The 16280-nt window shown below is 44.9% G+C and overlaps 1 protein-coding gene across 4 annotated transcripts in view; it reads left to right on the top strand.

Moving 5' to 3' along the window:
• The window catches only part of SLC49A3 (solute carrier family 49 member 3), a 103570-nt gene extending 91355 nt beyond the window's left edge, over positions 1 to 12215 (top strand). For all 4 annotated transcript variants that reach the window (XM_085213979.1, XM_085213978.1, XM_085213980.1 and 1 more), the window contains 9 exons: positions 360 to 518; positions 1453 to 1672; positions 5056 to 5132; positions 5237 to 5374; positions 5904 to 6020; positions 6964 to 7116; positions 8197 to 8354; positions 9072 to 9184; positions 10187 to 12215. In XM_085213979.1, coding sequence (XP_085070105.1) covers positions 360 to 518; positions 1453 to 1672; positions 5056 to 5132; positions 5237 to 5374; positions 5904 to 6020; positions 6964 to 7116; positions 8197 to 8354; positions 9072 to 9184; positions 10187 to 10338 — 1287 coding nt within the window. In that variant the 3' untranslated portion in view covers positions 10339 to 12215. The remainder of the gene's footprint in view (positions 1 to 359; positions 519 to 1452; positions 1673 to 5055; positions 5133 to 5236; positions 5375 to 5903; positions 6021 to 6963; positions 7117 to 8196; positions 8355 to 9071; positions 9185 to 10186) is intronic.
• Positions 12216 to 16280: the final 4065 nt, after the last annotated feature.

Genomic DNA, 16280 nt, shown 5'->3' with positions numbered 1-16280 from the left:
GAGGCTGTTTGTATATGTGATGTATTAACATACATATGGTGTTCCTTGAGATCTACCAGTCCCTGGGTTGCATTTATTTATGCTGCCCTCTCCAGCTGTTACTTAGTGAAGTGTTGAGTCTGTGCTGCTGTTAGCTGCCCCTCATCCTGCTACCAGTGCAGGCAGGGAGGTGTTGGCATGCAGCCTATCAGTAACCTCCTGCAGAAGTGGGAGGGGGGACAGATGCTGGACTCCTTTGGAATGGGTGGAGGGAAACTAGATTGTGAGCATCTTACCAATGTAATTAAGTTGCAGGGATGCTGAAAATCTGTTCTGGTAATGATGGTCATGCTTACTTATTTTTGCTCTCTGTTCTGCAGCTATGGCTGACATTTGCTCCAGTGGCTGACCAGACTGCTGCCTACTTCCACATTTCTCTGGAGATGGTCAACTGGCTCTCAGTAGTGTACCTACTCATCTCAATCCCCTTTGGTCTGGTGGCAACATGGGTTCTTGACAGCGTGGGGCTCAGATGTGCTGTGAGTTGAATCATTCTGTTACCATGAGGGCTTGTCACCCAAAGATGGTGGAGATAACCTCTCTGTGGGTCTAGCAACACAAAGCACTGGCATGTAGATGCTGAATCTTGTCTTGCTAAGTGCAGCAGAGGATGGCTGTGTGGCAAGCTCAGTTCTAGTTCAGTAATAGCTGTCACCACCTTGGAAGGGAGGGAGTTGTAGGAAAATCATAATGAATGTTGTATTTCTCCTGTTGTTTTTCTGCTTGGGATTTTGTTGCTTTAGCTATCTGACAGGGATAGATAGCATGATTCAACTATGTAAAGAATTCAGTGAGATTGGATGGGGTTTTGTAAGGAGTGGTGTTAGCTGAATTATTGTGCTTGTAGGGCCAGTTTAAGGAATGGCAGGGCCAGATGCAAGCAAGCTAATGACTCCTGTGAGCTCATAGTGTGCTGTGTGCAAAGCCAGCCTGGTATCTCAGCACAGTCTTCCCAAAAGCTGTGAGGTTTGAGATTGTGGCACTGAAACAAGCACTAAGGGAACAGAACACTATCAGGACCAGTATACTGGATAACTCATTTCCATGGTCTTTGGATCATCACAGCAAGATATATGGGTGATGGCAAAAACTTGAAAACAGAGTGAAAATAGTGAACTTTGGATTTCTACTAAATCCCACAATAGTATCTGTTGTCTTGCATAAGCTGCATGATGGCGTAGACCAGGAAACCTTGATCCTTAAAGAGTCTGGTAAATAGGTTATCTTTGGATCAGGAGCATCCTGCAGTGATCCAAAGGGGTGGGGACAGTCCGCAGGCAGCTTTCTGTGCAGCCATTATTAACAACTCAGTGTCTCCCAGAATTCATCTGAGACCTTGCTTATGCTATGCTGTTGCATTAAGTTTTGTCCTTCGGGTTGCAATGCACAACCCATGGCTGTTTCTGCTTGCAGGTGATCCTGAGTGCATGGCTGAATATGATGGGTAGCATCATCCGGATGTTCAGCGTCCTGAAGTTCATGAGCTTGGGTTCCCAGAATTACTGGTACCTGTTTGTTGGGCAGTGTCTCTGTGCTTTGGCTCAGCCTCTTGTCATCTTCTCACCAACTAAGCTGGCAGCTTTATGGTTTCCAGATCACCAGAGAGCAACCGCAAATATGATCTCATCCATGTGTAAGTGGTACTATACGGTAACTTTGTTACCTTCCAGAACCTGCTAGCATTTGTGCTGCTTTCAGAGACAGCCAGCAGAGGAAACCTTCTCTACCACAGCTTTTAGGCCTTGCAAATGCAGCTCTGGCCGAGCAATAAATCAGTGCCTTCAAAAGCCTCACACAGGCAGGCATTCTCATGCTACCAAGCGAGAAATGGGCCTCAGCCATGTCCAGGTGCAGAGTTATAAGTGAGGTTCCCAGCCTCCTTCCCCTCTGCCATAACAAGATGACTATCTTTGCTGAGGATAGCCCTCAGCATTACTAAATCTCAAGTCTGCAGTGGCTTTACCTGTGCAGCTTGTTGAGCACCATGTCCAATTTGCAAGCTATGCTTGTGGTCACAGTAACCAAATTCTGTAACTAGACAGAGGTGAGGCTGCAGCAGCAGTTTTGTTCACCAGTTCATCCAGTAGCAAGGCTGGGCATTTTTTCTCAATGCATATGTTTTACACGCATACACATGTAAAACATACTTGATGGGCCATGCAAACACACTGAGTGTGCTAAGTGCAGCAGGACTATGCACACAGAAATCATTTCTCACTTGTAAAGTCCCTAAGCAAAAATTTCTGGAAGCTGGGAAACTGGAGGTACTAGATCTGCTTTCTCTGACCTCATCCCTTTCTTGATTCCTTTATCTGCTGCTAGAGTTAGGGTACTGCACTTAAAAGACGTGTTGTCTCCTTCTGTGTGACATTTTCCTTGACTTCTCTCTTCCTTGAGACGTGCCCAAAAACTGGGCTGACCTACTGGTTCCAGCTGTCAAATCATTACCTGGAGGTATGAGAAAGATCCCACACTGCCACAGAGTTGTGTCAGAAGGGATAAGTCAGGGGAAAAGGCCAATTTAGAAGGACACCTGTACAGCTTTCCCAGTGCTGCTGGTAAACTCAGACTATGAACACTTATTTAGAAGGATGGATATATGTGATGTTAGAACAAGGCAATTCTTTTCGCACCACCTTCCCTAGAGTAGGGTACACAGTTACTTCTTTCCCAGGACTGAGATAGATCTTTACCTTCCTTCTGGAGAAGGAGCTCTGTTGTAAGTGTGTTGTGATAACAATACTACCAGAGGAATTCAGAAGGTGCTGGTGGGCACCACTGGGCACTGCGGTCCTTTGCTGCGATATGAAGGATCACAGAGTGTAGAAATTTGATTGTTTTAAGTGAGAGAGCAGCCAGAGCAGCTAAATAGTATACCATTGATGTAGTGACCTTAGACCTTACATGAATAAGTGGATTTAATTGTGGGAATTAATAAAGCTGAAGAGCTAGGAATAGTAGATACTCAAGATTTGAATCTGTTCAAACTGTGGCTTGCTGAGTTATCAGTGTGAGGACTGAATGGGCTGTGATAATTATCTGCTACGATGCCTGCATATTGCTGTCTAGCAGGCTTTCATTAGTAGTGTCTGGTTACACCCATTACTGTCTGCTGTATAAAATCAGAATTTCATTTTTAAAAAGAGTTTGAATATTGCCTAGAAGGAGCATCTGCCACAGCCTGTTCATTTACTTCAGTAGTTAATTACCTTACTAACAAATGCCTACACGTTACTTCTCATGCTCGTTGTGCCCTGGCCATTCAGTCGTGTTGAACCTGTTTGGCAGGAAGTTAAGGGCAGTCACCTCAACTTGGCTTTGTCTAGGAAGACTGAAATGCTCCAGTGCATTTTACAGGCACATTTCCCTTTTCCTTTTCACACATATATCCATGTCTGCTCTCAGCTTGTTTCAGTTTATCAATATCCATTTCCTGTGTTAATGCTAGAGCAGTGCTCAGTGTTGGAGTACTGTCTGCACCAATGCTGTATGCAGAATCTGGCCCTGCCAGTATCTCCACAGCTTCTGGCAGTACCTCTAAGCAGGATTTGCTGTTTTTTTGCGTGCAGATAGAAACAGATCCTCCACACACGATCCAGCTGAGTAGTTGAGATCACTACTACTCATCGGTGCTCCTCAGTGTTTACCATATGCAGTCCTCTTATCATTCCAGAGACCTGCTCATATAGAAGCAGTGCAGGGCCTAGAATGGATCCCTGTGAACACCATGAGAAATTCTCCTGTTTGTATTTTACCCAACTATAGAAGCTTTAATACATCTCCTTGGGAACTGTTCTTTAACTATTTCCATTTAGAGTTACTTTGGATAGTATTTCACCTGGATTACATCAGTGAGTACCTTCCAAATACAGAGCAAGAATGCTGTGATTGTTGTGTGCTGTAACAGTATTAATGATGCTTTGGCAGAACTGCCCTTGTTCTATACAAAATATTGGTGTAATTCAGTGGTTGAGCTCTGGAATGTCCCACACATCAGTAATACTCTCCTACTGGACTCTCCTACACTGGTAGAAGGTGTGCGCTGTGTACATGCTATGTGCTTATTGGACAGTCTTCACAAAATGTAATATGAGGCTGCTCTGGCTGGTTCCCTAGCTGTATGGATTCTCATTATTTTAAAAGGACATTTTGCTGACTTTTTGTTCCAGACTAAATATTCATACATCTACAGTGCTATCAGGTCCTGGCATGTTTGCTGCTTCTGAGAATAAAATTGACAAGCACATCCAGTGCATGTGCCAGAAGGTAGCCAGACAATTCTTGGCACCTACCACTTTTTGATATGCACACTGTTCTTGTGGGAGAAGGGTAAGATGAACCAGCTGTGGCTCAGCTCCTTCTCCTGAACTGCAAGTGCCTGCAGGATGTTGGTTTTCTACTTACTGTGAAAAATTAGTCTTTTAAGACTGGCTGGCTGTGACAGTGGCTGATCATGCTGCAGGAAGATACAGATGAATATGGAAACAAAGGTGCTAGTGAAGCACTCAGAAGACATTGAACTTGGAGGAAGGCTGAGAAATGACATGTGAAGGCATCACATTGCATTCAAAAGTGTCCCAGCTAGTGCTAGGATACATGTTTTCCTAGCTCCAGACTCAGGTGGGATTCTGAGGTTGTCTGGATTTCTCCTGTGTATGTTGCTGTTCCTATATAACATCAAGACATGTAGTGGTTCATCTTCATTAAGTCCCTATGTTACTGGAACAGCCTTGTGAGGGTGCAGATACCATAATTTGTATATGAAAATCAATTTCCAGCTCTAGCTCTTGTAGGAAAATGGATGTATAAATGGATTTCCCGACGATGAGGGAACAAATGTGACAACAGTGAGACCACACAGTTAACTTCTCTCACATGTTCATCTCCTGGTTTCTCCATTGGTCTGACTGTACTTGTTGCTTTTTTGGAAGCTGTTACTCTGGTACTGAGTGATGGTATAGACTAATAAATGATTATGACTGCTTGCATGAAAAACATCTTTTTATTTTCTTCTAGCCAATCCCTTGGGTATTCTTATAGCAAACGTTCTGTCACCGGCACTAGTTCCTGAAGGAAGGCACATCCCATTGATGGTAAATGAAACTGATTTTATCAGCCACTGGGATTGGTTGGGGTTTGTGTTTGGAACAGTAGACCTGCAAAGACATGTAACATTGCTTTGCTTTCTGTTGTGTAGCTAGGTGTTTATGCCATTCCTGCCCTAACGGCCTGTGTTCTAGCCACTGTGGGGATTCGTGAGAAGGTTCCTCCAACACCTCCTTCAGCCAGTGCCACTAATTCCACCTCTCAGCCTTTCTTCATGGGGCTCAAAATGGTAAGTGCTGTAGCAGAGAGAGGAACCAGTGTTTAAATGAGAGATGCAGCTTTGACAGGCGGGGATGTGTTAAGGAATCTGCTGAGAAAGTAGGCTCTGAATTTCGCTCCATCAAGTCTGCCATGGAAGGTTCTCTTCCTCAGGGAGTGAATTCTGCTCACAACAAAGCTGTGAGGGATACTATCTGACCATGTAGCCATGGACTGGTTGCTCTTTAGCCAGTACAAACAAGAACACTGGACTCCTCCAAGAGGACTATGCAGCCTGAGCTTTCTGAGGTGGTAGCAGATACGGTAACAGATGAAGAAGAATTTGGGCATTGAAGAGATCCCTCCTTCTTACACGGCCTCTGTTTTTTAACTTGTCTGCTGGCCGAACTGACAAGGGGTTCCATACTCCTCTGATACTCACAGGGTTGCCCTCAGCATTTCTAACTAAGTGGTCAGAGCATCTAACCCCCTAGTCTGTTGTCACAGCCTGGCCCTTTTTCCTTCACCATTTGTTTAAGTATGTTAACTTCTTTCTCTAGCTCCTGAGAAACAAGCCATACATCATCCTGGCAGTGTGCTTTGGAGGAGGAATTGGGATGTTCACCTGCTTTTCAGCTCTGCTAGAACAAATCCTTTGTGAAAAGGGTTATTCAAATGTGAGTTTTCTCCCTTCCTCTCCACTGACCACATCTTCTATGATCCAAATGATTTCCTTGATAGGTAAATCAGAACAAAATGAAGACAATTGAATATGTTGCATTGTCTCATATCTTATTTGCATGTAGTCTTTAATGTATGTTAAGCAGTACATTAATGCCCAGCACAGTCAGTCTTTCAGTGTAATGGATGATCTAAGTTTTTATTACTGCCTTTGTCCAGGCTCACCTTTGCAATTTAAAAATCTTTTCTCCCCAAACACTGTTTAGGATGTTGCATTTTCCTAAGCTGTTCTAGAACACAGATGTTTAAGCAGCCTTCTGACACCTTTCTCAGAGAGGTGTGGAGGCTCATGTGGGCCCTAGAGTGAGCAGGCTGCTGAAGGCTGGCTGGTGCAATTGCATTTTTACTTTAGGCAGTCTTACATGAAGCCAAGGCAGTAGGAAATCACAGGTACTGTGACATATCTGTTTCTCTTTTTTTCCCAGGGTACTGGCCAGGTGCAGCTGTCACAGCTGTATGCAGGGTTTGCACAGCTGGTTCCTCCTGCTGTCTTCCTGCAATAGCAAAGGGCTGCACCAGTTCCTATGTTTCCCCTTAGCACTTTAGTCCCACTACTTGTGTCCTTCTGGAGTCCTCTTAAAACACTCTTAACTCCAGCTGCTAGATGTCTGCACATTGACTTGCCTTGCTGCATGCACGTTCAGCCTCCCTTGATTTGTCATCCATTGAGACCTCAAGATTACAATTATCCTGTTGTCGTACACATGTAGCAGCACTGATTCTGGGCCCAGTTGTTTGCAGCCCACAGCCTTGCAATGAAAACTTGCTCTGCCTCAGACACTGACCCGCAAGCAGCAGGCAGGTGGGTCAGTCAGTGACATTAAAACCTCACTCCTAACTACTGTGTTTTCTCAGCTACTTAATTTTTATGTCCACTAGGTATTTGCTGGCATGGATGGTGCTCTGTTCACAGTGTGTGGTTTGTTGGGTGCCTTCCTGCTAGGACTGTATGTCGACCGGACAAGGAATTTCATAGAGTCCACTAAAATCTGTTTCTGTCTGAGTGCCCTTGCCAGCATCGTTTTTGCAGTGGTGAGTTCTCCCTTGCATTGCGCCACACCCATAGGCTTACTTCTGTTGCCATCTAGTAAATCATCAGCTCATAACAGGGTCATTTGATATCACAGTATTTATTAAGCTTTTATTAACGTAGGATTTTTAACAGAAAAACCTTTTTCTGGAGATTTCACAGAGTAACTTTGGAGCCTCAGACAGAGCTTCAGGACCTAAATGAATTGATGCAATTTACTTCCTTACGTTGGATCACTTCTTTCCTACCCCTCCTTTTCTTCCTCACCCTTGTCCCATACAGATAATCTACTAGTCCAAAGCAGTAAAATAAAACCCACCCATTCAAATCTGCTAGATGTTTTGAACTCTGATTTCAGACACAGTTTGGATTTCACAAGCTCGATCTAGGCCTCTGGAGCTGTGCTGCAAGACACCTGCTGTTTCTTTGGGAATTTAAAGCATGATTAAGGAATGGGGTTACCGACACTCTGGCTGCAGGGCTTATGCTCCTAACTTTCCTAGTGGTGACACAAAGCCATTTTTTTTCCACCAGACCTAGGAATGAGGCTGCTTTGGGCACTAAACTTAGCACCAAAGTTTGTAGATAATTCAGGTTTTTTCTTTATGTTTTTTTTGTTTTGTTTGTTTGTTAGTTTTTAAATATCCTAGTATTACAAACATGAATCTAACATGATAAGGAATAGTTTTAACTGTAAACTGAGCTGTAGTATCCCAGTGAATTCTCACATGTAATTCACTGCAAATGCCAGTTCTGAAATGCTTGTCAAGATGAGTGTGTGTTTTCCTCGGTTGTGGAGATAAAGTAGGTGCACTTGGGGTTAGTAACTGTTCAGAAAATAATGTCACAGAACTGTGACTGCATCCACATTCTTCACATAATTCTGCTGATCCTCTGTTGCCTTGCTTGAAAAGCTAAATGTTCACTGAGTAGCAATTTGTTGACTCTCGAGGTTTGAAGAATAAAGAAATACAGTGCTGGTAGTTAGCAAATGCTTGGGACTTCCTGCAGGTCATGAGTTCAAAGACTTTCTGTGCAGCAAAGTTGACAGTAAGATTTTTGTGCTATTTTTCTGCTTGCAGGCTTCTCGGTTCAGAGATCAGGCCGTTGCTCTGGCCATCTCCAGCTCAATCTTTGGTTTCTTTGGTTTTGCCATGTACCCTGTTGCCATGGAGCTGGCAGTGGAGTGTTCCTATCCTGTGGGAGAAGGCACATCTACAGGACTGATTTTTGTTGCAAGGTAAGTAGACAGGTTAAATCGGGGTGACAGTTGAACGTGGGTTCCTGCATATAACAGGTTCATGGATGCAGAGAGAGCAGAATGAGCATCACTGTCAGCCGTGCCACTGCCTTTGTGCAAGGGGTGAGGTGGCTGGCTGAGCTGTGGAGCTGATGAACTTCCACTAAAGGTTTTGGTACTGTTCTGCTGCAGGAATGACTGAGCCCTAAGCAATGTTGTGCCTGCTCAGTACCACTTTTGTGTAACGAGTGGAGCTGCAGCAGCAACAAACACCAGTCAAAAAGGGGAAACAGACACTTGATTTGAAAGCTCTTGTCTCCCACTGATTGTGAACTTCATTGCTGCTACCAGCCAGCTGTGATGAGGAGGAGGCTGAAATCTTTTTCCCATCCTCACCCCTGCAATGAGAGGTATTTCCAAACCTCTGTCCAGTGACTAAGCCTCAGCACGTTGACAGCTATAGTTCAATACCTTCCCACCTTTGCAGTGATTGCATCGTCATCCTGCTGTGTTGGCAGGGTGTTCTGAAAGGCTGATGTGGCCTGTGAACCAGAGCTTGTTAGCCAAGGGTGTTGGTCAGGAACAGCTGATTGCAGCTTTCTCCGCAAGAAGGACTCTGTTTTGGAAATGGGCATTGCTTTCTTTTATTGAGGAAACTGGATTTGTCTTTGTCATTGGCAAAAAAGGTAGTTACTGCATACTGGCTTCTCTCCACAGCCAGATTGAAGGTGTGATTTTTATGATTCTGCTGCAAGCCCTCACTGTGCGTGTTTCTAAGGACCCATCTTCTACCTGTGCTCTTGACCAGGATGGAGCCCTAGACTGGACAAGTAAGCACATCTTTAAGAAACAATGCTGAATGCTCAGCTGCACACTGCACTCTCCAGTCCCACCCATGTGTCACTGATAAAGACCTTGCAAGACTGATTTCTACTGCACCTGTCTCTGAGCTTCACCACACAGCTACTTTTAGCAGAAAATCCTATCCATGTAGCACACACAACCTGTGCTGCTATGCAGTGTGGCAGGTCAAGACTACATACACACTTCTGCATGCACAGATGTTACATGGTTTGTAATGTGCCTGCGCAGCTTTGTTCTGACTTATTCCACACTACTGTTCCTAGTCAGGAGAGCACAGAAACTGAGATGAAATGGAGCACTGATATGCTCGCACTGTAGGCTAAATTCTCGTTTTGATCTCCTCATTTATGTAATACTAACATCAGTTCATAGGGACACACTGTAACACAGAGGCTGGCAAGCATTTTTTTTTTTTTAAATCTTCAGCTGAGCAGAAATCCCCAGAACCAACTTTACTTGCTGACAGGGAACAAGACTTCACTGTCCCCAAAAAGCAATTTGGGCTCTTCAAGATGGTGAGGCTCAGAAAAGCCATTGATGTCCCATCCCTGGAGGTATTCAAGGCCAGCTTGGATGAGACCCTGGGCAGCCTTAAGTAGGGAGTGGCAACCCTACCCGTGACAGAGAGTTGGAAATGGGGCTTGTAGTTTTCTTCACTAGCCCCCAACATGCAGCTGTACACACACATACACACAAACTCCCTGCGTGCAGTGCTGTAAGACCTCCAACCTCTGGGCCATGCAGGACTAGAGTCCTGGCAGATTTCAGTCAAATCATCTTTCAGAGTCCTTGTTATGTGAAGTGGGATTTGGCTTTCACCCAACCAGTGTTGCCTAGTCTTAAGCTGTACATTGTCCTCAGGCTAGCCTTAGGAAGATTATCATCTGGACCATGCGGTTGCTCTAGACTTTTGCAACACTGGAGAATGAGGATTCAATTCACCAGCTAAAGGTGTATCTTGTTTGCAGCTCCAGTCCTGTTGATGGCGGGCCTCTGCAGTGCCATGGCTTGTTTCTATGTCATCTTCTTTCACACTGACTACAAGCGGCTCCATGCTGAGACAAGCAGTAGTGACACGGTCAAGGCAGAAGATACAGGATCAGATGTTCCTGAAGTCTAATCCATCTGAAGAGGGCATACCAAGGGACCAGTGAGGGAAGGACTCAGGCCTGTGAGCAGGGTTCAGGACTGCATGTGCTCAGCTGGCAGGCAGGGATATGGGTCCTGCTGCAAAACAAGCACTTTAGATTTCAGAAGCGGGGGGCTGCAGCAGTCATTGGGGCACATTTGCTGTGCTTCCCCCAGCCTGGTATTTATTTGTGAGTGTACCAATGGGCTGCCAGAGAAACCAAAGAAGAACTGGACAACTACACAGATAACAGGGATTTTTCGCTGACTTGTTTCAAGCTGAAGAAATGTTGCAGAGGACAGGAGCATCATATTTCACCATTTGTGCATGTGTACTTGAATGAGAAGAGAAGCTTTCAGAGGGGTGGAAGCACTTCCTATCACAAACATGGTAGGAACTGTGGTTCTCATATAGTGTAAAGATTCTTCCTGTTAAGTGTGAAGCTAATTGTGCTTCCTAGGAGGCACAATAGTGTGGCAGGAGCTACATAATTCTGTTGCAGTGAGGAGATGTAAGTGTATGATCTGCAATATAAATCTGTTGCAAGTAAGATACTTAGTCCTCTCTTAGAAACAGGAAAAGAAACAGGACTGTTAGAGAAAAAATGAGTAAGCAGCAGACATTAAGTATGCCAGTTTTCCTTGCCCTGTCTGGTCACTTGCCAGATGCTGAGACATTTTAGATCAGTTTGTTTTAACTGGGCTCCTGTTGTTTCATCATCTGTCCTGCAATTCTATTGATTCAAGCTTTGCGCAAGAAGACAAACTCACTGATGTGATTAGGGTTGTGTGTCCCACCAAGCCAAGACATGCTTTCCCATAGGAGGGCATGCAGAAGTCAGGTCACTTTTTTGTGAATGGTGTGGTAATGCTTGGTGGCACAGAACTGGCAAGAGAACTGGCAAGATGACCATGTAGAGAATGGATGGCACCTGCACGAGTTCCTGCAGATTACAGGGTTTTTTTTTGAGGAAGATCAAGTAAGAAACAACATCAAAAACCTTCAATTTCTCTCTGCAACTGACAGCTATTCTTCTGTGTTTGAAGAGATTGTTATTGACACAAAAGATCCCTTTGGAGTTCAGTTATGCTACCAATTGCAGTGGGTACAATGTTCTTTTCATTTTATAACAATACTTGCACAGCAGTCCAGTATCTTGCTTTGATGTTCAGGTCTTAACGTATAACTTCAGGACTTTCTACCTTCGAATATTTTGGTGCTAAAAAAACTAGATGGTGGAACTTGGGGATGTTTCATACCATGCAGCTTGCAGGGGGATCTCAGAATTGTTGACCTCAGAAAACAGTGACTGTTTTTCTCCACTCTGGTTAGATGATCACAAGGCAAAGAATGCACTTTCCCTAAGAAATAAGGTAAAAAAAGAACTCTCTCAATGACTGAATTCTCTTTTGTGTTGACATTTATAGCTAACCACATGCTCTGTTCATTGCCAGGATGATCTTTAAAGGTTCTTTCCAACTCAGATGATTCTGTGATATGGAATTCTCTCACTTTATAAAACAAATTCCTGCATCTTTCTAGGGAGTCAGCTAATTCTTACAGCTCCAGCTTTGCTGTCCTTTGCAAGCACTGATGTCTGTCAGGGTGAGCAAGAAGGATGTCTTAAACTGAAGTGAAGCAAGATGAATACAGATCTGTCAGAGGAATGAAATTAGCCATCTTTGACACTAACTTGTTGGTAATTTCTGCAGCCCTGGAACTAATATATGAAATTAACACCAAATACACCCATTCACTTCTGAGTCCTGCTGTACTGGGAAGCAAAAATTACTTGGTACTTCATAAATTTATGTATTAACAAATGCTTATGTTTTTTAATAAAGGGTCATTTAATATTAAGAAAAAAATCATCTTTTCTGACTGTATTTTACAGATGCAAGGGTGCATCACATCTGCTACAGCAGAAATCAAAGGTTTCTGTGCTTTGCATTTGTGCATTGTGTTTGAAATCACAGTGTTGAGTGGTATCTTACATCTCTAAAAAAGGCAGTATGAAATTAGCTGAAGGTGATACTACAGTTACCTTTATGCACAAGGACAGGTTAAGAGAGAGAGATAACTAATAGCAGGCATCTTCGAAATCTGTAGTCCTAGTGAGAATCTACCTTATAGGAGTCAAGTACTCTTATCTTTATCCAATCATATAAGGGAGATTTGAAAGGCAACATTTTTTTCTCCATCAGACATACAGGTGTGCAAAGCTTATTCTGCACTCCTAATATAATGTGAAGTGGGCTGCTCCTTCACAAGTGTTATCATATACTCACAACATACTGAAAAGGCATTATGAGGCAGCTAACAGTGGAGCTAGGTAGTTTGTGCACAGCTTGCACTACCATTTACTTGTACTGGTTATGCTAACTTATCGTTTAGTCTCCAGAACAAGAGAGTCAAATTTCTGCCCAGGTCTAGCCATGGCTACAGCTAGCTTACTGCTCTGTGTCCTTCTCAAGGGTGCATAACTCAGCTGCTGCTCATAGGTATTGGGAAGCCTATGGAAGCTGAAATCTTCAGGATAGAGGAGTTTTGATGTTAAGGCATGGACCTGGCATGCTGGATTGATGGATATGTGTCCTCTTCCTGCCAATGGTCTGCTCTGATGGCATTAGCAAGCTTTCTGTGACCCCAGTAACTCTCATTAAAGGCCTTGGTAGTAGGTATCACTGGTACTGCAGAAAACCAGTGAAGATGGGTGGTCCTTGCAGTGTTCTGGTCTCCCTAGAGGCTTTCTGGTTTTCTAAAAGGCAAAGATGTAAAGGTAATTTGATGGGTCAGCCAACTGCTCCCATCAGGTAATTCTGGATCTTAAGGGAGTCCTTTGTGAAGGGATACACATTCTTTCCACTGTTCTCACAGATGAGACTAAGACAACACTACTGTTACAAGAAAACCGGGAGCAGGACTTGAAGACCCTGCAGCAGCTCATTTCAAAGACTTTCTCATTTCAAAGAATGACTGTACATGGTGGGAGATGGTTGTAGGCTTCCTACAGCTCCTCAGAACAGCCAGCTCTCTGCCCTCTTGATGCAATCTCCCCTTGAGACTGTATGGGCCTGTCAAATGAAGGCCAAGTTCTCAGGAGTCTAGGGGTGAACGTGCTGCACCCTGGATACCAAGCATTTCTCACCAAACAGTTCTCACCTGCACTGTGCTGTAGAGACCAGATTTAACTGTAGATGTGAGGAAGGCAGAAGGAGTTGTGCAGATAAAAGCACTGTATAGGATGTTCCTTTGAATACAGCAACATAAGAGCCCTGCGGAGAGGTCAGATGAACTGCCATGGGGTGAGCTGCCAGTCACCAGTGCTGCCATGCAGCATTTCTGATGGAGCATGTCAGTAAAAAGCCTGCTGCCTCCACAGCTATTTGCCCACTAGTACAGGAAGCCAGCACCGACAAGACTGGGTAACCTATGATATAGACTAGGGTATAGTAGGTGCACCTCTTGGTCTGTAGCATGTTAAAAACAGGTGGCCCTGTTCTCAGTTCCAGTGTGTTCACATGGCTTTGCAAACAGCTCCCTCTGTAGCTTTGGCTCAACTCAAAATGGTGGTTTAGGATGGAAGAAAATATGTCCCAGCACCACATATGCTGCAAGAATGAACAAAACTAGACTACGTGGGAGGCTTAGTGGAAAAAGAATTTGGAAGGGTTTTAGGAAAAATATTAACTTTCTGCCTGGGCAAGTTTCTCTCATGTACACCGTGTGAGATCCCGTTTCAGGAACTCTCAGACTCTCAGATCAGTCTCTAAGAGTGTGGTGATAGAACAAACCTGGCCTTCAGAGTATATAGTTGTGACCACTGAAGACAGCAAGGTACTTCTGTGGGGCAGTCCTGAATTTGGAGCCTGTAGTTTCTAGACAGGAAGAACCAAGGCAGTAGCAGAAGGCAGTAGAAGGCTGGAAATAATGGGGCTTCTGGAGCATTGGGCATCTCAAAACTCTAGAAATCCCCTGAGATCCAAGCACAGAACAGCAGTAGGCAGACAGCATTTTTTATAGTCAAATCCCACTGGTGGCAAAAGTCAAGTTGTTGGTTTTCCTGAAGCCCAGACATATGTGACAGCTAACTCACTCTGCTGTTAGTGGGAGCAGCTGAGGCTTAGGGCCTCTGGTAGCTGTATTACATTGCTACCTCAAATCCATGGGCTGGTATTACACCATCACTGCTAGCCTCTTTCTGAGACATGTCTGTGAGATGTAGGTGTAAGATGTCAGATTTGGACTCAGGAGAGCTGGAAACCTAGGCTGGGCATCGTTTGGAAGGGATCAGAAAGGAGTTTGAAGGCCCAGAGTCAGTATTTTTTGGTGCTTTTGGAACCCAGAAGCAGGGTTGGGGATCTTTGGGTACCTTTGTTCAGAGTTTGGGTCTTTTAAGGGAGTATGGAGAGCTTGGACAGATTTTGTTCTTTAGAGTCCCTGAAGCATACTTGGATGGTGCTGGAAGTGGAGTTTCAGGAGTGTTTTGGGGCCATAGGACAGGTTCCAGCAATCAAAGGCAGAATTGAACATCTCTGGAGATATTTGTTCATGATTTGGGATCTTTTCAGGCCCCTGGGTATGGTTTGTACCGGTGTGGGGGAGGCCTCTTGGGGCAGGGAAGCAGAGTTGGTTGATCTGGGACATAGGGGCAGGCATGGGGATGTTTTTTGTCCCTAAGAAAGAGGTTACCAGGATCTGGGGGCTTAGGAACAGGATTCAGCAGTAGGGACCCCTTGTGGCAGATTAGCTTGTGCTTTGGGAGCTCTGAGGCAGGGTTGGTAGCTCTTTGGTAGCAATTGAGTAGATGTGGACACTGATGACTTGAGTTCTTTGAGTGCCCTGAAACAGGTTATGAGGGTGTTTCAGGACCCTGATATCACTGAGAAAACGGGATGCTGAAGCTGTGTTTGTGGGAGAGATCTCAGGAGATGACTAAATTTCTCCTGGGGCACAATTTTGTGTGTTTTGGGTTTGGGGTCTTTAGAGGCACTTGGGTGTGTAGCTGTCAACATCGCTGGGAGCTTTTTCAACAAGGTTTGTAGCCCTATGGAAAGGTTTTGGGCTGGTCTCTGGGGGTTGTGAATTAAAGCAAGGTCTGCTTGAGGTTCTGAACTGATTTGGAGTTTATTGAGAAAAACTGGCCAAGCTATGGGATCTCTTGCAGCCAATAATTATGCAGAGGTTATAAGGATATGTGAAGTTTGATGGAAGCTTTCGGCAGTGTTTGTGGACCCCTAACCATGCTTTGGTGGAGTCTGGGCTGTTCCAAAGCAGAGTTTAAGGTGTTTTGTGTCCCTTGAACTGGTTAATAGGTGGTCTTTGTGGGCATTTGAACTTGTTTTGAGTTATTCTGTGGGGTTAAGGGAAAGGCTTCTGGGTGTTTGAAATGATGACAGCCCTGAGGAGCATTATTAAGTGTTGGAGGGCCTTGAAACAGTTTTTTTGGTATTTTTTTGGTCTAGCACAGACTGAGGTCTTTGGGGTCAGTGATGCAGCGATCAGGAGCCCGGGAGCAGTATTTCGGTCATTTCGAGCAATATCTCGAGGACCGTGAAGCAAAGCACTGTTAACAGCGTGACGCCCACTCTCAGGGCTACCACTACGCCCCCGAGCCGCCTCCAACCCCACAGCCGGCAGCCTCCACGCATGCGCAGTGCCGCTTCCTCGGCGGGCCACTCGATAGCCCGTGGCCGCACGGGGGCGGTGGTGCCGCGGTGGAGGCGGGGGTGGAGGGGGTGGGGGGAGGGAAGAGGAAGGAATGACAGAGGAAGGGGGCTGACAGGCGCGTGGATGTGCGTACGCATGCGCAGTGGCCGGTCTCCGACCTATCGGCACAGCCGAGCGCATGCGTTTGTCTGTATTGTCTGTATCTTGATTAGTGGTCAGGAGTCGTGCGCGTGCGCATGGTTCTGCCCGCAATATGAGCTGAG

The sequence above is a fragment of the Meleagris gallopavo genome, chromosome Z (assembly GCF_905368555.1).
Source record: "Meleagris gallopavo chromosome Z, MGAL_WU_HG_1.1, whole genome shotgun sequence".
NCBI classification, from domain to species: Eukaryota; Metazoa; Chordata; class Aves; order Galliformes; family Phasianidae; genus Meleagris; species Meleagris gallopavo.
The sequence above is the reverse complement of the archived record's forward strand: the minus strand, read 5'-3'. Positions and strand labels throughout refer to the sequence as shown.